The 23443-nt window shown below is 46.8% G+C and overlaps 1 protein-coding gene across 2 annotated transcripts in view; it reads right to left on the reverse strand.

The window, feature by feature from the left end:
- Window positions 1-23443, reverse strand: part of PLCD1 (phospholipase C delta 1) — a 58670-nt gene that overhangs the window by 18097 nt on the left and 17130 nt on the right. For both annotated transcript variants that reach the window (XM_068145920.1, XM_068145918.1), the window contains exons 3-6: window positions 11525-11753; window positions 6685-6814; window positions 2556-2784; window positions 1273-1474 (exon numbers count right to left, since the gene is read on the reverse strand). In XM_068145920.1, the coding sequence (XP_068002021.1) occupies window positions 1273-1474; window positions 2556-2784; window positions 6685-6814; window positions 11525-11753 (790 nt within the window). The remainder of the gene's footprint in view (window positions 1-1272; window positions 1475-2555; window positions 2785-6684; window positions 6815-11524; window positions 11754-23443) is intronic.

A 23443-nucleotide genomic window follows, 5' to 3' on the forward strand; every position in this document is an offset into this window, starting at 1 on the left:
TCAAATGTAGGTTCCCCCTGTACAGACTTACCTCTCTAGGAAGTGGGTTTGTCTCTTTTACAGTAACTCCCTATACAACTCAGATAATACAACTCCTTTAACTTGTGGCAGTGAGAATCACAGAACCATAGACTAGTTCAGCTTGGGAGGAACAGGAAAGATCATCTAGTTCTGACCCCCTGCCATGGGCAGGAACATCTTCCACCAAGACCAGGGTGCTCAAAGCTCCATCCAACCTGGCCTTGAACATTCCCAGGGATAAGGCATCCACAACTTCTCTGGGCAGCCTGTTCCAGAATTACAAGATAAGTGTTTTTACAACAACACACAACTCTGTGCTCTTAAGATAATGCAAGAGGAATCCAAACAGCTGTTGAAAATCACCTTTCACTTTCTACTCTTTTGAGCTGGTGACTCCAGACAGTCAGTGTTCCTTGAGAATCAGATAAGTAATGAACAAAGACAGATCTGCAGTCATTGGCTGCAGTCTCTCTTGATAAGAGTACAGGTCAGAGCAGAAATAATGTCAGGCTGCTGTGCAAGTTTGAAAAGGCCAGCTGCAGACATCTGGCCATGAGACATCAGTTGCTGTTCAAGTCAAAAGTAAGGCAACACTTAATGTTCTGCACAGGAATGCTGTGGGAGCATCTGAGCTGCTAAAGAAGAACCAGACCTAAGTTTCCTGATCGCCTGCACTGGTTCATTAGTTCTTTTGGTTTTTGGACTACTCCAACAAGGCGTCTCCAAAATAACCCCCAGTGTGGTTCTAGGGACAGCCCATGCCAGGGGTTACTCCCCAAAGGCAATACAGAGCATAAACATCATGACAGTATGCATCATTTTGGCTCCTTCCAGCCCCTACACAGCCCTGAAGCTCTATCCCAGAAATCTCTGCACCTTGTAGGCTCCTTGCACACCTCATGCCATGCTCTGGGCAATGCAACCTACCCACTTAGCATCATGCTTTGAAAACTCTATGCTAGAGGGCTGCAGTCCAGCCTCCACACGACTGCAGATACATTAAACTACTCCCAAATGTAGTGATTAAACATCTTACAGTCAGGTGGACACCATATGGGGCCCAGCAGAGACCTAGGTCAAAGTGCAGTGAAAAGACCTTCTGTGAACATGGGCCAGTCCACATTACCTGGTCTTGGGATGGGAAATTAGCTTGTGGAACCTCTTGCATCTAGCAGCACAGATGCACCCTGTATTTGCTGTAAGAGGTCAATCTCTCACAGACATAAACACACACACACACACATACAGTACCTGATATAGGCTTCTGTGCTGCTTGGACCTGTGAGCTGGTCTTCCATAAGATAGGTATTGTGTGAGGATGACACCAAGTAGTGACTGAGAGGTTGAGTCATGTCCTGGTAAACCTTGCGGTGGGCAGAGTTGAATATGTTCCCATCATCAGACAGCAGGTACATCAGGAAGCCATCTTTGGTCATAGCATTGCCCCTCTTGGCTGCCAGATAAACAGACAGAAAAGCCAGGCTAAAAAGCTGGCACCTCTAGGGTGAGCCATCCTCTCCACCAGCCAGGCCTGCTGCTCTCCAGAGGGTCTCAAAAGCAAGACCTGCTCCCTAGGCATTCAACTCATAGTAAAGATATTGGCATTGTTCAGATCATGACTACAGCTTCATCTGTCTGAAAAGGCTTTTTAAGCTCCCTCACAATTACTGTCCTGAAAGGTGTCAAAGGCAGCACTTACCTCACCTATCTCTAGAGATCTACAGCACAGAGATCTCCATTAGAGCAATTCAAGCTTCTCTCCTGCCACCACACAGAAGCTGTCAGATGTCTAGACAGAATCAGATGAATCCTGCCTAGATTATCCAATGGATATATTGATTTGCAAAGGGTAAATGCAAAACATGGCAACTCTGTGGAGAAACTAGGGTCTCCTCATCTTGAGGGACTGAGCTAGATCTCAGTCTAATCCCCAAGCCTGCAAAGAATTGTCACCCTCTTGCAGGCATACCAAGAGAGTGCAAAACCGACCTATGAGCCTGCGCTCATTTCTTGAGCATGCCCCCCAAGGTGCTACAGCCTGGCAGTTAATTTCTGAGCAGAAAGACAGCTCTGTGATTGCTTTCCTAAACAGCTGTCACCTTCTTGGCCCTCTACTCAAGAGATCTCCTCACTCAACAGCTTTTCAGGTGCCCACATTCAAAAACATGCTTCCATTCCTGCTTCTGGAGAACAGAAACATTGCTACATTCTTAACCTCGAAAAGCCCATCTGAGGTCTTGGCAATTGAATAAGCCATCAGAGCCTTTCCCTTAGGAATTTCACCACACTCTAGCCAACTCTCTATCAACCCCTCTCCAGCTGTTCATGGTACCCAAGCCAATACTGAAGAGAAGTATTTCCCAGGCTCTCCTGTGCCCTTCTCTCCTAGAGCTGCTAATCTTCCCCTCTAAGACTGGTGGTTTAGAAGCAGCTGTGAGGAGGAGATGGAACAGAAGAAAGGCATCAGCAAAGCAATTAATAACTCATCATGAAAGCAGGGTTCTGAAAGAAAGCAGCCAGTGTTTCCAACCTACCTCTTTCATTGGGCTCATATCTCTGGATTAAGGCAGGGGCAGCGACAACAGCATCCTCTTCTTGCTGCGTCTCATAGAGGAACCTCACCAGATTTTGGCAGGACATGAACCCTTCCGTGTCTGAGTACTTTTGGAAGATCTTGTCTATTTCCTTTCTCTCTGTCAGTATCTTGTAAAATTCCTCTATCTCATCATCCTCCAGAGCCTCTGTTTTGGACTTGTCACAGTGCTGTAAACGTAGAGGGGAGAAGGAGTGAAAACCTTCTTTCCTTCTGGCATATGCCAGCCGTAATCTGCACCAGGGCTACACAACGCAGAACACAAAATAATTGGAAAGAGTTACTGGCCTGTGAAGGAGAAGCACTTGGTCAATGACAATGGTTCCCACTGACAAGGCCAAGAGCCAGAGAACAGTTACAGTTATTAGTATTATTATTATTTACTCCTATTATCAGTGTGCTGTGGCCTCGAGTTCCCCTGCACTGCGTACTGTGCCAGCGGTGAGTTAGAAGGACAGCTCAAGGCAATCTAAGTACAAATCAAGGGGAAGCAATGAACACAATGAATCCCAAACTATTAATGGAGACTGTGGCCCCAAATCCAGCAAGTAAAGTGAAAAAGGCCTTCCCCTTATCTTAGTGGGTCTGAGCTTGGGCCTCAAGAGTCTGCTTAAGGTTAGCAGTAGGGCTGGTGGCAAAGATGGCATCGAAAGTGACTTCAAAAACAATCCTGCTGAATAGGTGCATGTTTAGGTATCCAAAAAATGCCTCTTTCCATGGAATTTTTCCATTCTCCTTCAAAAATCACCAAGTAACAAATTATCTCATCTTCCAAAGGAGCTGCAATTGGAGTTCTTCATGCCCCTACGTTCCTCGCTGCTTTGAGCTGCTCCGCTAGATAACAGCTCTGAGGATTTGAATCAAATCCAGGCTCAAGTTGAGGGCTTGGCTGAGCACAAAAGATAAGCAATTTAAGATACACAACACAAAGCCTGTATTTATCTAAAACACTCCTGGGTTCCATTTTTCATCAGGAATTACAAATGTTCTGTGGCAAATCCTGACAGGAATTTCACTGCTTGCTCCTAGCAGAATTCTCCATGAGGAGGTGAGCAACTGCTTTTCAGATGTAAAGCTCTGCTTTTAGACATGAGCAGAGCAAAACAAGCTGCAAGGGAAAGCAGAGCCTCTTTCAGAGGGATCACTATGGCAGGGAGCACTATAGCACTTTCAAGTGCAATTAACCCATTTCTAGTTAATGCATGATGATGATGATGATGATGATGATGATTCCCTCTCTCCCAGTATCTAAAGCAAGCAAACGGACCCTTAGCAGCAGTGTCCTCACCTTGTACAGCCTACTCCCATTTTACACTTTGGGTAAGTCTGAAATATCCCATGTCCATCGTGGATGCCCAAACCCCTGCAGGCCATGGCTTGCCTTACTTAGTCTTTGGCCTAAAAACTTCTCTCTCCTCTTCAGGCCTGAACTTGGAATGGAAACTGTGCTCCAAGCCACTCAGAAGAGGTTGTGGTGCATTTCACTTCACCCTCACAATGGAGAGGCTGCTGTGAGTTACTACAACTCAGCTGACAGATGGTAACTTGTAAGAGGGATTGAATTGCTTTTGGTCTTTGATCTCTTATGACAGACAACTATTGTCCTGGGGTTTATGGCCAACATTCCTGTCTCAGTTTAACCAGTTGTCATACTAATCTCAGCCTAACTCTGCCAATGATCTTAGTGATGGCCACAGTGGCTTTGACAGCACCCTAAGCAAGGTGGTAATGAGGGACTTTCTTTTCCTACAAATTGTGCACCAGAGTCCTCCACTAGCACTTTGTGGCACACATCTACATCAAACAAGATGATCATGAGGCATAGCATTTCACAAGCAGCACTGACAGCAAACAGTTCAGCTGGTCCTGATTTCAGAATCCTCTGGATACAAGCTCAGGGACTGGACAGCCTGTGAAATGCTCAGTACTTCAGACACCTTCAAACTAGGTTTGAGCAGTCCAGGGATTGTCTTTTCCTTGCTGTCTGTATGATCCTGTGCTGTGGCTTTGGCAGATCTTGCAAGCTAAGCTAAACATGATGCTTAGCAACAGGAAAGGGAATATAAAGAGGAAAACCAACTGGTGGAGACTGCAGGGATGCCATGAATGGCAGACTCTCTTTTCTTTAAGACACAACAGGGAAAAGGACATGATATTGCTTCTAGAAAACTGGCATTCTAAGTGATGTGTCTTGGGAAGTTGTTCATTAGGGGCCATTAAAGGCTGTTATGGAAACAGGACAGTAGAATTGGTATCAATGATTATATTGCAGGACAGAACAGATGCATGGCATAAAAATGAGCTCCTTCTGCTTGGGCTATTAGAGCTCCAAATCAGAAAGGGACTCTCAACTCAAAACCCTGCATTTTATTTCATGTGCATGGATCATGAGCCATGAGTCCTGAATGAACCCAGGCCTGCCACATAAAAGTCAGAACCTTTTGGACACACCAGAAAGAATATTCAGATTGAAACGAAGTGAGCAACTAGGGGAGCTTTGCAGTTTCTGGTTGCATTGCATATGTCTTACTGAGATGTGTCTAAAACCTAGATGTGGACACAGAGTGATGTGACAAAAAGCCCAAATCATGTGAGAACATGCCCTGTAGCGCTCTCTTGAATCCTTGATCACTCTTCCATCCTCTGACTAAACGAAGGAAAACCTCACTAAGACAGAGAGGATCACCCTTTTAATCTGCTGTGATGGCTCTCAGTCCATCTCAGCTCAGGCAGTATGCAACTTGGAAATGTCATTGCTTTAGGAGCAAGACAGGCTCTTCCTGCAGGCAATTCAACCCACAAGAGATATGGAGAACCTCTCTTTCCAGTGGCTGTACAAGAAACTTATAACAATTACATGCCTAATGAGGGTCCTTCCACTAGCTGCCAGCACTTAGATGGGAAGAATTAAGGTTTAGTAATTACTTGGAGTCCTTAAGCTGAAAAAAAAAATAAGGAGAGAGAATTGTACTTCAAGTTTCCATTCCTAGAGTTCCCTAGTAACTATTTCAATAGCAGAAGAGCTTCATTGGGTGAAGAGGTTGTGCCTCTGAAATAAAAGAGTGCCTTTTCAGATGTTTGAAGATGTAGAGAGTGATTCATCTGACATGCACTCTGTAGGATGAGGTGAATCACACCCCAGCCTCCATTATCAGCTTAAACTTTATTTGCAGTCTGTGTAGGTCAAGTGTTGTTGACTGCTTCCAATGGAGCTGTCTGCACCGGAGACCTCTCGCTCCATCAGAGCAATCCCAAGCTATACTGCAATTATTTCACCATCTTCCTGAGCAGGGAATAAAGAACAGAATCTGCCAGCCAGAGCAGCCACTACATCTGGAAGATTTTGCACGTTGATCTGCTGATGACCTTCCCCCAGTTCTCACAGAGTTGCTAGAGAGAGACCTCCACAAAGCAACAGTTAGGAAACTTGTACCTCCTTTGGGGGAATGTCCTAGAGGGAGATCTTGTCAGCCTTTCCTGCTATCTGATTACAGGAAGGAGCAGGAGAACTATTGCCTGCTGCCCAAACTCACCCAAACTCACTCACTACTGATCAGCACAAGCATTTCTGCAACTGCCCACCCATGAATTGAAATCCTGCTGCAGACAGGCTGGAAGTTGGGAAATTATCCAGCTGTTTTATCTCACCTCAAGCAGGAAGGCTTCTTCAGAGAGAAACCAAAAGCTTAACAATTGAGAAATTTTCATCCCTTCCTTATCTTCAGACAGGCTCAGACAGCAAGCTGAATCTTGAGAATGTCCCTGATCAGCTCAGCCCAGTGCCTTGGGCTATTATATCAACAAGACTGGTCCAGGCATGGGTGCAATGTTACATAACCATCATGAATCTGGGAGGTTTCTCCCTAATTTGTGCTTTCCTTATGCCTGTCACTTGGCACCCTCTTCCTGTTAACAGGTGAGGAGCTGGATTCATAACTGCAACCAAACCAGTTTCAGCCAGACTCAGGCACTGATGCGTGGTTGTGGCACACAGAACCCTTGAAACACTTAGGACCCACATTGCCCTGAAACCTGTAGGAGCAAACACTGTATCTGCTTGCTCTCATTACCTGGAAAATCTTCTTGGCATGATAGTCATCTACTTCAATGTTCACTTCTTTCAGGAAGTCCTTGAGCTCTTTCAAGCTCATCTTGTTGTCTTTGTTTTTATCAGCTTTCCTCAGGCAGGTGTGAATCCAGCTGCAGGATGATGTAAGGAAATCTTTCCAGGCCAGTGCCCAGCCTAAATACCACCCTTCTGCTGTCCATGGCAGGGGGGAAATCTCTTCTAAAGACTCTGAACTACCTCTCCAGCTGCTGTAAATCAGCATGCTACCACTGAACAGCTTACATCATCTCACCTTCTGCTCTGAAAGAGCAAAATGGTGCCTTGGCAGAAGCAAAATGCATTGTAATACAAGAGATTGTGACCCCAGAGGAGCTTATCACCATCTGGCCCAGGCTGGATCAGCTCACTTTGCTCTGTAGGAGTTTCTGGCCATGGCCAGAAACAGTTTGATATCTCTTTTATGTCAGAAAGTACATTCTGCTCCAGACTGTTAAAAGGAGATAGAGGAAGGATGAAAAGCTCCCAAGTGGAGTTTGGTAAACTCATTTTATGCATGTGGTCAATATTCAGTATATCAAGGTGAACACTGAACAGAGATGCTCCAAATGAAGCATTAATTTTTGTGACCCCCCCACAAAAGGGCATTATCTAACAGCATTAGAGGCTGTAGACATAACCCTAAAATAGAGTATTCATCACAGCTACCACCACATTCAAATATTTCCAAACTATGGGGATATGTGTAAGCTGTTTGTAAGCATTGTTTGTCTCATGGAAAGCTGAACTTTCTCTCTTTAAAAATCTTGGCAGGTGCTAAGCAATGACCTCATGCAGCATCTGTCCTAGCCTGCTAATATTAATATTCCCCTTCTTTAGACTTGGAAACAAAAGTAAAGAGAGGCTGCATTTCCCCCATCTCCCAAGGACACTCCAGGGTCCTGAACTAGGGTCTTGCTTGGACTGATTCTTTCCAGAAATCCAAGCTTGAGTCATCAAGCTCCCACGTGCAGAGGATGCTCTGCTGAGAGCACACCACCTTCCACCCCAGGGTGGAGAACACTCCCTCCTCCAGCTGTGCTCTGAAGAACATCTGCTCAGAATGCCAGTATGGTGCCACTGGCAGTGCTGCCCATTCACACTCAACCCCCACACCTCAGCTCCCCTTCACAGCCTTCCCTAGGCAGGAATAATATGCAACTCCACTGAGCCAAGAAGAAATCCAGCCTGCCACAGCCAAAGGTGGGCAGCAGGGTTAGATGACATGAAACTGTGTGTAGAAACTACTCTTTTTGCTCCAACAATTTGAAAATAGAAAAAAACCACACAAAAGCCCACCTTTTTTCAAAGGTTTGCAGTCATTTCCACTGGTCATGAGCATCCAGATGTCATGTACACAACTAAAGTCAGCTCTGCAAGGCAGTATGTGGGCAGTAAAAGCATCTGCGAAAGAGTGTGCCTGTGTCCTGCCTCTGAATGGAGGATGCTTTCCTGTAATGTACCTCCCTGGCAGGATGAGCAATGTGTGAGGGAAATCAGAGAGCCCACAGAGGGCACAGGCACGCAGTGGGCCCTCTCACCACAAGGGCAAGCAGCAAAGAGAGGAAAAAGGAGACTACAGACAGCTGGGGCCTCAGCCTGTTGCTTCAGCAAACAGCAGAGTCCAGTCCTCAAAATACCCAAACTCCCCAGGCACCTGGATGCCTTCAGGCTGCAGAGAGCTTAAAGGAGCTGGGTGAACTGAGCACTTCAGCTGAAATTCTTCCCATCTGATACAGACACCATTTTGCAGCCCTGCTTGAGGGTCTTCCTTTCACTTGAAGTGCCAATTTGGGCCTGGGTAGACTAGGAAAAAGCTGTTCCCATTGCTGTATACATCTGCCTTCTGTTTTTAAAGGATCTGCCAGCTTCAGGGCTCCCAGCTTTCTATCAGGAACCAAAGAGAGAGGACTGAAACTATCTGGCAGATATCCCATGAATGTGCTCAGAACAGAAATTCTGCAAAACTTCTGGTAAGTGCTTTCCACCCAGAAGAAAAGCTCATCCATAAATCCCAGAATCGAAGCAGGCAGTGCCACGCTGCTCAAATGAAAGGTCCCTTGTGTCTAAGGTCTTCCCTAAACACATACCTGCAATATTTGCTAGATAACCTATGCCAGCTTGCTGCAGAGTTGCATCTAATGCTTAATAAAGCAGTACCCTGTGTATAAGAGCATCAGGAGGACTCTGCAAGCAGGTGGGAGTTTTGTCTTTGTAGGAATGTAGGGCTGGAAAGCATACCTGAGACACCACACTGAATTTCTTGCTACCACAGGCAGCTCCATTGTGTTACAAAGTGAACAAACCTCATCTGAAACCAGCAAGGGGTTTGTTTTCAAAACCTTGCTCATTCCTTACTTGTTTTGCAAGGTTTTGGAGGCTGGAAAAGGTACACTGCAAGGCAGTTCTCCAGTCATGGGGGACAGGCAGGGGACTCAACACTTCTCCTCCTCTACTGACTCTTCCCCTTCTGTGCTCACAGATGCAGAGAGAGAACACTTCTGAGGTTTAAGGAAGATCTGAGTAAGCCCACGCTGCCAAGGCAGGCTAAATTTAAAATCCCAGGCTTTAATTAAACATCATCAAATTTCAAATGAGAAATCATGCTGCTCTGTAATTCCAGGTTACGTTAAACGGCCTGAGACAATCCCAGATTGGAAGCCAGCACCACATGGTAATTACTCTTCCAGAAATATGGCTTGCCTACCCACCCTCTGTAGCTTCAATTCTGCTTTCCAAAGAGAGAGAGGCACTTTTCCACACTGGAAATTTACAGCCTTCTTCCCTTCCAAATGTCATTGTTATTTCCCTCCCCCCCCCACTTAGCAATCTCATCTCTTCTTATGGGGAAGCTTTTCAGCAATATATTCAAGCTGACATACTCCAGGGACAGCTTTGTGTAGCCCAGATTTTCCCCACACACACTGTGGAGTGGGGGCAGCCTTCACATTTGAAAGGAAAACTGCCAAGGTGCAGCATTTCCACCAGCACCAGCTTTGCAAGATTTCAACTTGGTTAAGGGCTGCTCCCTACCACCACGGACACACAGCTGCTGACACAGCTGAGGCATGGCCTTACAGCCTAGAAACCTTCCCCAAAAATACTCCTAGTGCAGGAGCTAAACACAGAGTCCCATGCCCATCAGAACTAATGGAGTTTGATTCCTTTAAATGGGCAGCACTGTCACTGTGCAAGTGCTCATTAGACTTCAGAGAACCCACAGAAGAGTGAAGCCTGATGAAAGCTCAGCATTTATGTGCTGTCTCTGTCACCATCAGGACATTATTACCCAGCAGGGAACCCACATGGAGTGAAGGCTTCACTGAGGGCAGGACTCCCTGGTGTCTCCCTGGAGGTGTTCAAGAAGGGATTGGACATGGCACTTCAGCACAGCACTTCCCCACATGGCTGATTCTGCTTCATCATTGATCACTTCAACGTTGGTGGATGAAGGATAGCCTTTGGCTTGGATAAAACCCTGGTGCCATGGAAAAAGGACATTAGTGTGGATGTGCTGAGTTTGTCAGAGGCATCTGGAGGTGTTCAAGAGGAGACTGGATGTGGCACTTGGTGCCATGGTTTAGTAGTCATGAAGTGTTTGTTGGCAGGTTGGACTTGATGATCTTTGAGGTCTCTTCCAACCTTATTGATTCTATGATTCTGTGACTCCAGCTTTGTGATTTTCCCCAGCTGATGATTTTGCATCTCCCCTCCTTGGCAGAGATGATTTCTTTTGTGAATCATAGAATCAACCAGCTTGGAAAAGACCTCAGAGATCATCAAGTCCAGCCTATTACCTAATACCTAACACCTCATGACAACTAAACCGTGGCATCAAGTGCCACATCAAGTGCTTTGATGTTGAACAAGGCATGAAGCTCACACAGCCTTCACTCACTGAGAATGATACCTGGTTTCCTCTCTGGTAGCCCATTGCCTATCTTTGTGAAGCTTAAAGGAACTTAGTCTTTTACAACTGCTGGAGTTCTGTCAAATCAGGGTGAAATCAGCCAACAGGTTCATATGTCATGGTCAGGGCCTCAGACACACAGGGACTGCAGAAATTCCATCAAACATGGCACCTGTAGATATGCTTTTATACATAGAGATGTGAGACCTGCAGTCACAGAACAACTAAGTGAAATGCAGCCCTGGGGACAATTCCTTGTGAGTTCAGCAGAGCCAGGATCTCACCCAATAACTAACTCACTCTCCACATCACAACCAACTCACTCTCCTTTCCTGCTCTGCTGCTTTTCCTTCCTGATGTCTTCATTGTCAATGGAGTAATTGCAAATTCTTTCAGGGCAAAACTTCCTCCCATGCTGAGGCAAGTAAGAAGTAATTTCACTTAAAGTCATTGGAGCTACCCCAGAGTGAATCTGGCAGTGAGAAAGAGGAGAATCAGTTTGCTTGTCTTGTGTTACTGAGAAACATGATAAACAGTATGGGCTTTTCATGCCTTGCCAAGAAGTGCCTGTCCTGGAGTTGAGTGCAATACAAGTGAAATAGACCCCTGAAGAATATAAGAAGTAATGATTGTTTTATCTGGAGCTTCCTGAAAGAGGCAATTCTTTGCTTAACGACCTGTGTGAAGCCTGAACCAGCTCTGGCTGGTACCACTGCAAAGCAGGGGAGAAAAGCATTGGAAACCAGGGAGCCTGCCTGGGTGCAGGATCAGCGTGAGAGAAAAGCCAGCGCCCAGGGCCAATAGGGAAAGGGAAGGCTGTTCTACTGCCTCCACCCCCAGAGGAAGACAAGTGCATCTTTGTCTGGCCTTAGTGGCTTTACAAGGCAAAGGATACTGTTGGAGCTTCTGTTTCTGGTTCATGGAGTTGCTGTGGGCTATGATTTTCGCAAGGCCGGAGATCCAGTGGTTGGCATCGTCCTCTGAACTCGCAATGAGGTCCAGGTTTTTCCGCTGGTCTTTGAAAACGATGGAAAAGCAGCGATACTCTGGGACATCCTTGGCGTACTTTTCCATGCCTTCTGTTTTATGGCCTGACCTCACATCCCGAATATCTTCGATGGAGACTGTGGAAAGAAAGCAGAGCCTGCTGTCAGCAGGGGCTTGGTCAACCTTATCTCTGCTGGGTGAGGGATATTGAGAAGTTTTACTCCCTTCTCTTTTTCTCTGGAGGACTCCTTTCCCTTTCCCCACCCTCCCCCAAAGTTCAGTACTACCGAGAGCTCAAATCAAAAGCAGCAGAAAGAGCAAGGATTTTTTAACAGTAGACCTCTTTCCCCATGTTCCATTTAAGAAAGCAGCAGAATATGCACTCGATGCCATACTGTGATATCATAATATTTATGAGATACAAATCACTGCCAAGAGTTCCAGTCCTCCTGACTTGATCTCTGCTCCCACTTGAGAGTAGGCAGAGTGGAGCTGTGCCTCCCTGTGAACATCACCTCACAGGAAAACTTCAGTAAGAAGAGGGCAGGAGCCAAAACAGTCACTCCTTAGTTTGCAAAGAAGAGTGAGAAGGTAAAACTTCAAATGCCATCTATCCTTCTCAGCCACACTGGTGCAAATTAGGGAGGCAAAGACCAAGGCTTCAGAGAAGCTTGACGTCACCCACACTCCAGCCTTATCCCTCTTAATGCTAGGCTCCATCTTTTATGCTTTCAAGACCATCCTTCCCCATTTGCACCTCTGCCCCTCAGCTAGTAGAAATGAGCCCTGAAGTCACACCAAGTTTGCAAAATGCATGCACAAGGCCATCCAGAAAGAGCAGCACATTGCTATTAACCCCATCTAATTAACAGAGGCACCCCAACATTGCTCCTGAGAGAGTCAGCTGCCCTCAGACTGTGCTGAAATCAGGCAAGCACCCAGCAAGCATGCACAGTCTCTTCTTGTCTTTCCTGGGCCACTTAATGCATACACTTAATGCCCTAAAGTCACACCAAGTTTGCAAAATGCATGCACAAGGCCATCCAGAAAGAGCAGCGCATTGCTATTAACCCCATTTAATTAACAGAGACACCCCAACATTGCCCCTGAGAGAGGCAGCTGCCCTCAGACTGTGCTGAAATCAGGCAAGCACCCAGCAAGCATGCACAGTCTCTTTTTGTCTTTCCTGGGCCACTTAATGCATACAACAAAGGACTGAGAGGAAAGGGCAGAAACCGCTTAATCACCTTTACCTGCTGAGCAACTTAACACCAAAGTAGGGTCGGCAGCCGCACACAAGAAATGGCAGAAAGTTTTGCAGGCAGTGCTGGAATCCATAACTGAGAAAGTCTTGGCACATTTTCTTGGGTGGGAGACAGACCTGCTAATATTTTGCAAACATCAAGCCCCGTGCCTGGAGGTTTTTAAGGCCAGGCTGGATGTGGCTCTGAGCAACCTGATCTAGTGTGAGCTGGGGGGTTGGACTAGCTGATCCTTGAGGTCCCTTCCAACCCCAACAATTCTATGATCTACCAATACTATCTCAGGGCACAGCGAGAAAAAGCAAGACCTGAGAGATATTCAGCCATCTTCTATAACAAGTATGGCAAAAAAAACCCAGAGATAATCACAGGAATTTGGGGGAGAGAAAAGACCCAAAAAGGCAAGCTTAATTTGTCCTCTACCTCTAACTGCAAATTACAGGTACAAATGGTTTCCTGTGTCACAGATGTGTGGGATTGATTTTGTTTGTGCTTATCTTGAAGGAGCTGTGTTGAAAAGCTCAGCCACTGCTCAGCTGAACCTTGCCTTTAAACATCCATTTTATCCACTCCTGCATTTAAATTGGGGTGATTCCACCATCACAGTGCCCAGTTCTTTCGAAGTCAACACTGCAGAAAAACACAGCTCAGTATCCACCCTGCACATTTTTTGCATGGCTGCTCTGGGATCATCCAAAATTCATCAGATGCTGGTCAGAGTTTGAAACTTTTCCTTTTCTCCCAGGGCAGTCAAGGTAATGCTCAGCTGCTGGGCAAAAATAAACCCAAACCCAAACCACCCAAGCCTTCAGTCCTCAGATATTAGTGACTTTCCAAAACCAGCACTGGTCACTTGCTTTAAATTCTCACCATATGTTGGGGGGTGGTCAAACACCTTCCACAGCACTTTGCTGGTTTAGTTCCTTAGGAGAGCATACTGTGAGGACCTTCCTGGAGCTGGTAAATCTCCACCCAGACAGTTATGAGCAGTTATCGCTGTGTGGTCTTCTACTGTCACTTCATAAAGGGCAAGAGTTCATCAGTCAGAGGGGAGGGGAGGAAAAGGTTGGGTTGGGCTGCTGTGGAATGACATTATCTGGCCAATTTGTGGTAGAGTGAAAGTTTTGAGTACTAAAACCATCCTTGAAAGAAAAGGGCTGCAGTTCTTTTGCAGCCGGGCTGCTAGTGGAGAGCCTTGGAGGTGATCTTGCCTGTTAATCAGAATGTTGGGCAAGCCATGGTAACCAGGCCTTAGGCAGAACTACCTGAGTAGTACATTCTTAATGTCAAGGATGCTACCATGATTGGATGGGTTCAGTTCAGCCAAAAAAAAAAGTCTAAAGTTTGGTTAGGCTCCTTTCACAACCAATATGAACAACAACAACAAACCCCCCCAAAAAAACAACAAAAGAGCTTTTGGAACAGGAATGTTCTGCCTTATTTAGACAAAAACATTAGAATAGAATAGAATTAACCAGGTTGGAAAAGACCTTCAAGATCATCGAGTCCAACCTATCACCCAACACCATCTAATCAACTAAATCATGGCACCAAGCACCCCATCCAGTCTCTTCCTAAACACCTCCAGTGATGATGACTCCACCACCGCCCTGGGCAGCCCATTCCAATGGCCAATCTCCCCTTCTGTGAAGAACTTCTTACTAACATCCAGCCTAAACCTCCCCTGGCACAGCTTGAGACTGTGTCCTATTGTTCTGGTGCTGGTTACCTGGGAGAAGATAAATCATATAGTGTGGAGTGCAGTGGAGTGGAGTGGAGTGGAGTGGAATGGAATGGAATGGAATGGAATGGAATGGAATAGAATAGACCAGACCAGGTTGGAAGAGACCTTTGAGATCATCCAGTCCAACCTATCACCCAACACCATCTAATCAACCAAACCATGGCACCAAGCACCCCATCCAGTCTCTTCCTAAACACTTCCAGTGATGGTGACTCCACCACCTCCCTTTAATCCATGGCTATAGTGAACCCTTGACCAGAAAGGAAGTCCAGGCTGAGCATCTCAGACACAGACCTGTGCCATGGTCCATAAGTACGTGATGCTCCTATGCTCCCAGTTGCTTCTGTTTATGGCAGTGCAAAGGGAAGGCTCATCCTGTTGTTCCTCGTCTCTTGCCAGCTGCTCACCACTGCTTGGCTCAGAGGAGTTATTGTCCCTTCAGAATGGCTAGCTAGTCTGCTTGTGCAATCAGCCCCTAAACTTTGGGTTGGCAATGACCTGGTGTTTCCAAGGCTAGAAAATCTGATGTTAAATATTGGAAATTCAGAATGGATTCTTTGGAAACCGTTATCTGGCAAAGTGAATCCACTGGAAAAGAGAGCTGTGTGGGAGGGAAAAAAACACACCAAGATTGAAAACCTGTGTCTGGAAGGGCTCCCTTGATCTCTTTGGGGTCTACTAAGAAGGGGATGATAGAGGGCACAATGCTCTTCGATGAAGAGAAGGTACAAAGAAGGTGGAAGGACAGGACTGGTGTCTGCTGTAGTCATTCGAGGTATAAGGAGAGAAACTATCAATGCAGGAACTGCAGAGAAAGCAAGGTAAGGGAGGGTACTTTTTAAAGCTTTCCATAGCTTGGTTGTGTTTGCTGCTTTCATCTCTCAATAAAAAAACCTGAAGCCAGAGGAGTCAGCCCAAGCCATCTGCAAATGTTATCTCTTCTCTGGAAAACCTTAACCCAGCATGAGTACATTATCAGCCGCTCACAGACACTGAGCATAATGTATTAGCAGTCCCAAACCAGTTGGGCTCAGCTGAGCTATCTGCAAGGAGAAATCAGTAATAGCTGGGGGACAGAGACATTTCAGAGCACAGGAACACTTGAAGCTAATACCCATCAATCACCAATCCCTGCAGCCTCCCTGCTCTTTCCCCATCACACCACAGCGGGGAGGTAACCACAAGCAGAAGAGAATCTGGAAAGTTTGCATCTACTTCTCCTGAGTGTTTATGGCTGCTGAGGAGGTGGCTTGCGTAAAGCTCAAAACATGAAGCACAAGACAAGGAAGCTTGTGTCCTTCCTGGCCTCCAGACACTGAGTCAAACAGGTTATGTCCTGGTCAGCCCTCCTGGCTGCTGCTGTGGATGCCACTTGGCTGGTGCCACAGCCAAACACTCCCCACTGACCTGGACATCCAGCAGGATTCTCTGGAGCCAGTAAATTTACTCCTGTCTGAACTAGTCTCAGGAAGATCTTGAGAACTTTTCTTTCCATTGTCATCATTGGACACTGCCTCTCTGCCCCTCCCTTGCTGATTGTTGGCCCAGTGCCTCGCTCCTGCTTCACCCCTAGCATTAGCAGGCAGGTGTGACTCAGACCCACAGCAGATCACCTTTGGCAGCCATGACATTTTCAAACAATCAACATGTATCTTTGGGGTGTCTCTTTTGATTTGGGTTTCTCTCTTCACGGTTTTCAAGGAGCTTGCTACTACAGTTGCAAGCTCACTTCCTCGTGCAGAAAGAATGGGAACACCTTTAAAAGTGAGACAAAAGCTGTGACTCACACTGATGTGCCTCTAACTGGGCTTAGAGAGTCTGCAAGTACCTAAGTCCCAAAGAGTGAACCACAAAGCCTTGCTGAGGATGTGTAGAGCCTCACCTTTGCCTCTGCCTGACACCAAAACTCCTCATGCCACAGCAGTTAGATTCTTCCTTCAAGTGGTCCCTGCACAAAACGCTTCCCACCTCCCTCTAGCAGAACCTGAGCTGACCTGACCACCCTACATGAGGTACCCTCAGAGAAATTCCAGTGCAAGGATTTGAGCCTTGTGGAGAGGGGATGACCATTTGTGTGAGAACCCTTCCTGCAGGAAGCAACAGGGATCTCCTCACCACCCTAAAAGCTGTAACCCCAGAGCCTTCAAGCTTCAAGCTAGGAGCCATTAGGCAGCCAAAATACATCTTGAGGAGCCAGAAGAACAAGACTAACATGAAGCCTAATTATTAGAGCATTTGTCTGAGAGATGAGCCCTGACCACTGGCCTCTCCATCTCTTCTCCAGGTTATACTCAGCTGAAATGTCCAGACTGTGCTGAGATCCTGTTTGACTGGCAGCCCTTTGAGAGGAGATATTTTATCAAGAGTCCCATAGAAAGGACATACAACAAGAGATGCACCCACATGTCCTGCAGACCACTGGGCATGTGAAGGACAAGGACCAAAAGGTGCTTCTCCTTCCTCATGCCTTAGCTAACAAATGGGGAGAGGATCATCAATGAGACTTGGAGGCACTGCCAAAACAACTGACCCTGAGTTACTCATGAGAGGAGGGGGGCAGGTTTTCACTTGGGGGTGGAATATGCTCAGATCCTTTCTTTTCCTTATCCTACCTCCCTCTCATTAGCAAGCAATCTCTGCAATGTGGCATTCAGTCACATCTAATTACTCCATCCCACTCTAATTGTCTCAATAAGTCACTTCTGTTTACTGTCAGGAAATGCAGATGAGGAATGTACCCAGCTGCTAGTGGCTTGCACCATATCTGCACCCAGCGCTGCATCTCTGCAGAGAGAACAGACCTTCAGCAGCTGCAGCTCGGCCAGGCTGGCTTAGCATCTTGTCAAGAACAGCTGAAAGCTGCTATGTGACCCCAGGACTGCCCTGCCAGCTGGGATGGCTGCAGCGAGGCTGCATGGATTTCACCACACACAAAGCACGTGGGGCAAACCAGCACCCTGAGCTGCTTCTCTCTTTGGTTTCACCCCAGAAAAAGCAGTTTAGCTCATTTCAGTTTCACCATGGGTGGCTGATGCTAATGACCAAACACAGCTGGGATCAGGACCTCCATAATCAGCAGGATCAGGTGCACCCTCATCTCCCTGGCCTGAGAACACCAAAGGCTATCCATCACCCTCACCGATGAACAATGCTTTAACATGATCATTGAAGAGTGGGTTTAGCCTGAGCCCCACTGTGCTGTGCTTTCTTAGGCCTGACCTCGTTGCTCTCTCATCTCCCTGTGCATGAATCATGGCAGGTCCCAGATGCTGATTTCTCATCCATTCTCTTCTCCCCTCCCTCCCCACTGATTTTCTCATCACCATGTTCTAACTTGAGATCTGCTGTGCAGCAGCCTGCCCTCCTTGCTGGTGTGGCACCAGCTGGCAAGCAGTAATACAATGCACATGTCACTTCTCAGGTTGTTTGGAACTACCTTTTCTTGTAAGGTCTTTACCTACCTCTTTCTGTTTACCCACCACAGCTCAGGGCAGTGATGCAAACAGAACCATCTCTATTTACATTCCTTCAACACGCCACAGCCAGGCTCCTGCAGTCTATTCCTGCAACTGGTTCCTACTTCTGCTGCTAAATTTGGATCTACAGGCTCTCAACACTTGCACTGAACATAAGGGCAACAAAGTTGGTGAGGGGTTTGGAACACAAACCCTATGAGGAGAGGCTGAGAGAGCTGGGGTTGCTTAGCCTGGAGAAGAGGAGGCTCAAGGCAGACCTTATTGCTCTCTACAACTACCCGAAGGGAGGTTGTTGCCAGGCGGGGGTTGGTCTATTCTCCCAGGCAACCAGCACTAGAACAAGAGGACACAGTCTCAGGCTGTGCCAGGGGAGGTTTAGGCTGGATGTTAGGAAGAAATTCTTCATAGAGAGAGTGATTGCCCATTGCAAATAGAATAGAATCAAATAGAAGAGAATAAACAAGGTTGGAAGAGACCTTCAAGATCATCTACCACCAATGATGGCAATGTGCTGCCCAGGGAGGCGGTAGAGTCACCATCACTGGAGGTGTTTAGGAGGAGACTGGATGGGGTGCTTGGTGCCATGGTTTAGTTGATTAGATAGTGTTGGATGATAGGTTGAATGTGATGATCTTGAAGGTCTCTTCCAACCTGGTCTGGTCTATTCTATTCTGTTCTGTTCTGTTCTGTTCTATTCTATATGCTACAGAGAATAAGGTCAATATTTGTCTGTCCAGTGCCTGTGATGAAAACTGTCCCAGCAAGTGTGGTGGGTTAACGCCTCAATGCCCATGCGGGGTCTTCACTTCCTCTTTCGTCCCCAGCTGCAGCCTAGGTAAAATGGTGTGAGCCGCCTCCCTTGGGCCTGCCCAGGCCCAAGGCTGGGTTGGGGAGGGAGGAAAGAGCCCTGGGGGGGGTTTGGGTGTACCCCCAGGTGGGGATGGGATGGTTTTGGGCATGTTCTGGGATCTCTCTCTTTGTCACGGTGCTTGTGGTTCTCTGTAAAGCTTTCATTGCTGTTTGTTCTTAAATTGTTTTTTTTCCTATTTAAACTCTCCATCACTTTTGCAATCCCTTTGTCTGAGCCGTTGTTTCTGCCCTGTGGTGGGGACGGGGTTTGCCCCAACTCATTACAGCAAGGCATGCAGTGGGCTGATTCACAACTGAATGGAAAAGCCAGGCAGCTCTGCAGCTGAAGTGACTTGGTTTATGGGTTGAGTGATTCTGATAAAAACTAACGAGACCCACAGACAGCCGGGTTTGTTTTCACAGCTGAGGGCTGCCTTGCATAACACATTCACATCAGCAAATATTTTTCCAGGGACAAATACAGGTCTGACCATGAAGTAATGATTCCTAAAGAAACTGCCTAACGAGCTCCAGAAGGAAGCTGCTGCTGCAGCCAGCTGCCTGCTGTGCGCATACAGGTTGCCGCGAGTTTCTGTTGACTTTAGGCATTTATCAGGAGGGATTCAAAGTTTTCACTCCCAGTGTAATATCAGCTCCTTCATTTCCCTGAGCAAGTTCAGGGCATTAATTCAGTGGAGACAATCACTCTTTCTTCCACCAAAAAAACAAATGGCATGGGATGCTGCTGGTGTGGCATTTGAAAGGCCTCCCCTAAACTCCACAGGAACTTTAAACTGAAGGAGAAAGTTCTCTGCTGAACACCGGCTGTAGGCTATAAACACCAAGCTTTCCTGCTATGTTAGAACCATGCAGAAATATCCTAGAACTGGGTCAAAAGGCTGAGGAACTGGAACAAATCCTGTGCATTGTTAATAGTGAGGATAATTAGCCATTAGCTCAAAAATACCAACTGAATTACTTAGATCAATAATCCGACATCACTTGCAGCGTTCAGCCGTGCAGCTGAATTGGGCTCACCTCTGTAGACTGCTCCCCAAACTAATTCTTTTAATGAAAATATAGGGGTGGAAAAAGCCACCAAATAACAGTAGTTTTAAAGTAGAGCTTTTGGCCAGAGATGGAACTATTTCAGCCAAAACTCCCAAGTTTCTTTCTTGACTACACTGCTCATGACTCAACAACGCACCCACAGTGAGTCATCCTTGGTGCAGTGTGTGGAGCTCACTCCTGGCTGTCATCAGCAACGTCATCTCCCTGACCCACCAGCAGAGAAAGGCTGCAGGAGGTAGCAAAGCACCAGCTTCTCCAGGGCTCCACTGTGGCACCCCTAAATCTAAATGGCTCATTCAGTCCTCTCCTTCTGGCTTTGAATATTCTGTTTCTCCACCAAACACGCTCAAGAGGATGCTTCACTGCAAAGCTGTCAACCAGCTTGACTGATCACACTCCCTATGAGGAGAGACTGAGGGAGCTGGGGTTGCTTAGCCTGGAGAGCAGGAGACTCAGGGGTGACCTTATTGCTCTCTACAACTACCTGAATGGGGGTTGTAGACAGGCAGAGGTTGGTCTCTTCTCCCAGGCAACCAGCACCAGAACAAGAGGACACAGTCTCAAACTGCATCAGGGGAGGTTTAGGCTGGAGGTCAGGAGGAAGTTTTGCACAGAGAGAGTGATTGCCCATTGGAATGGGCTGCCTGGGGAGGTGGTAGAGTCACCATCACTGGAGGTGTTCAGGAGGAGACTTGACAGGATGCTTGATGCCATGGTTTAGTTGGTTGGGTGGTGTTGGAAGATAGGTTGGACACGATGATCTTGAAGGTCTCTTCCAACCTGGTCTATTCTATTCTATTCTATTCTATTCTACTCTACTCTACTCTACTCTATTCTACTGTACTCTACTCTACTCTATTCTATTCTATTCTATTCTATCTCCAAGTTCAGAGTGGTTTTCAAAGGGACTGAATCTGGCTCAAGTGGGCTCACATGAGGGATTTCACCTGGTTTAAGAAAGGACTTTTAAAAATCAGTTTCCCTGAAAGCAGCACACACCTTTTTTGCTCTTTTTTTCCCCATAGATGAGACCTAATATTTGACCATAGTTGACATTACTGACAGGCTGCTGCTGTTCCTTCAACACAAGTCCATCTGCCCTCTTTCTCTCTCCTTCCCACCACAGTGATGTTCTGACTGAGCTGTTTCCCAGTTCCTTTGCACAGACCTCTTCTGGGCCTCAAAACTGTGAATCCTGCCAATATGAATCCTGTTTTCTCAGCCTAGGGAAGGGCAGAATGAGAGGACACAGTCTCAAGCTGCGCCAGGGGAAGTTTAGGCTGGAGGTGAGGAGAAAGTTCTTCACTGAGAGAGTTGTTAGCCACTGGAATGTGCTGCCCAGGAAGGTGGTGGAGTTGCCATCCCTGGAGGTGTTCAAGAGCGGACTGGATGTGGCACTTGGTGCCATGGTCTAGTAGTCATGAGGTGTTGGGTGACAGGTTGGGCTTGATGATCTTTGAGGTCTTTTCCAACCTTGTTGATTCTATGATTCCATAAATCTGCCCCATGAATAAAGGCCTTGGGGGATGAAGAAGAATGCATCCCACCTACAGCTCTATGCATTTCAGAGAGCAGCAGAAGCAAGTTTGTGAGCCCAGAACACAGCTCACAGTCAGGATGCAGCAGACAATGGTGAAAAAACAGATTCCTAGAGGTGCTTTTGTGCATCACTTCGTGCCCAGCACTCCTGTGTTTCTGCTGGAGCTAATGAGAGAGTATGCACAAGGCATGAAGTGTGCATTGGAAAACTGGCCACCTAAAATGCTTCAAGGGCTGGGGGAGGAAAACAGCTCCCTTGAGCCTAAATGCAACATTCTGAAAGACAATGGATTGTGGGTAATAAGCAAAAAAAGATAGTAATTCATTAAGTTCTACCTGTGTAGAAACCATTTTAGAATGGCAGCCTGTCCCCCCCACCAAAGATCCTTGAGGGGAACACAGTTAGCAAGAGAGCATCCAATCTCAATTTCCAGTTGTTTAAAAGGAAGAAAACAGAGGAAGGTACTGGTTGCACCCTGCTTATCCTGATCCAGGGAACATCTATGCCTGTGTCAACCCTGATATGTTGCTGGGTTTTTCAAAGTTCAAACATCTGAGATTCTTCTATCTACCCTCAGCAGTCTCTGGTTTTATCTGCTAGACACCACCTCTCAGTGGTTTACAAGCATCTCCTCTGCATGATTATAAGAGCAGCAGCAGGAATAACAGGAAATTATCCAAACAAAAACATAACAACCCTTACCCTACCCAGACTTTGCTCCTCTGTGGTGCCTTCATCTGCTTGCTGCCCACAATGCTGCAGATAAGATTAGACCTGCTACTAAAACCTCCCAGTTTCCATTCTGCTCATTCTTTTTCCTTCCAAAAAAACAAAGGGCAGCTTATCTGCAGTTTTAGAAAGGCTTTGTACTGGAGGGAATGTTGCTGTCTGTTAACAAGGAAGGGTGACTCTATGGAGAGAGCTCATCTTGAAGTCCCTGATTTTAAGTATCAAATCATGACCCTGCACTCTTCCTCTGGACCAAATGACACAGTGACCATAGCTATAAAGCCCATCAGAGGACACAACACTAAGCAGGGATAATTCTACTTGAACCCCAGGCAGCCTGGTAAGGTCAAAAGCTCAAGAAACAAACCCAAACCCGCTGATCACTCTGAAAACTTGGGGATGGAAAGTCTCAGAACACCAGAGAGGAGAAAGCCATGGGAAAGCAGATGTCCTTGGGGTTATCTAGGGGCTGGGCAGGTGGCAGACCAGCACTCATCTCTCATGTTGACTTCCAGTTTCAGGTGCATCCCTGGCACATGTTAAAAACAACCCTGAGGTGGACCCTCCCAAAAGCTTGCACAATTGCTTCACATTCTCCTAAGAGCATGTAGGGGCAGCATGCCCCAGCACACTTGGTAGGTCACAGCCTGGTACCAGGCATAATCCTGCAGCCAGCCAGGTTTATGGGTGCAAAGCCAGGCTGGCCAGAGCCCTGCCAGATCTTGCTTTTTCAGAGCAGCAAGGACAAGCTCTGCCTCAACTGCTTTGTCTCCCTTCCAGCTCTCATGATGACAGAACAAAGATTCTCTCTCCACAGCAAGGTGTGAATGCATGGGGGTGTTATAGAGCATGCAGGTGGGTGTGTGGCAGAAGGCAATATTACTCCATCTTCACTTTGCACTGGTGGCAATGCCAGAGCACAGCAAATCCCCCTTCCTGCAGTGGCATTGCCTCTGTCTCAGAGTGGCAATGCTGGTTGTGCCCAGTTAGCAAAGTATATCTTGAGTGCTCTCAATCCACACCCACACAGACGCACGCCCAGCTTGTGCTCGATACCCAGCCCCAAGGATCTGAGCTCACTGAAGGGATCTTGTTGCAGCTTAGGAAATAAAGCAAGTTAGAGTGTGCCATGCCCCTGCCCCAGCAGTGGAGGCAA

Source organism: Melanerpes formicivorus, unplaced genomic scaffold (assembly GCF_026170545.1).
Source record: "Melanerpes formicivorus ecotype bairdi unplaced genomic scaffold, bMelFor1.0.p_v2 SCAF_13, whole genome shotgun sequence".
NCBI lineage: Eukaryota > Metazoa > Chordata > Aves > Piciformes > Picidae > Melanerpes > Melanerpes formicivorus.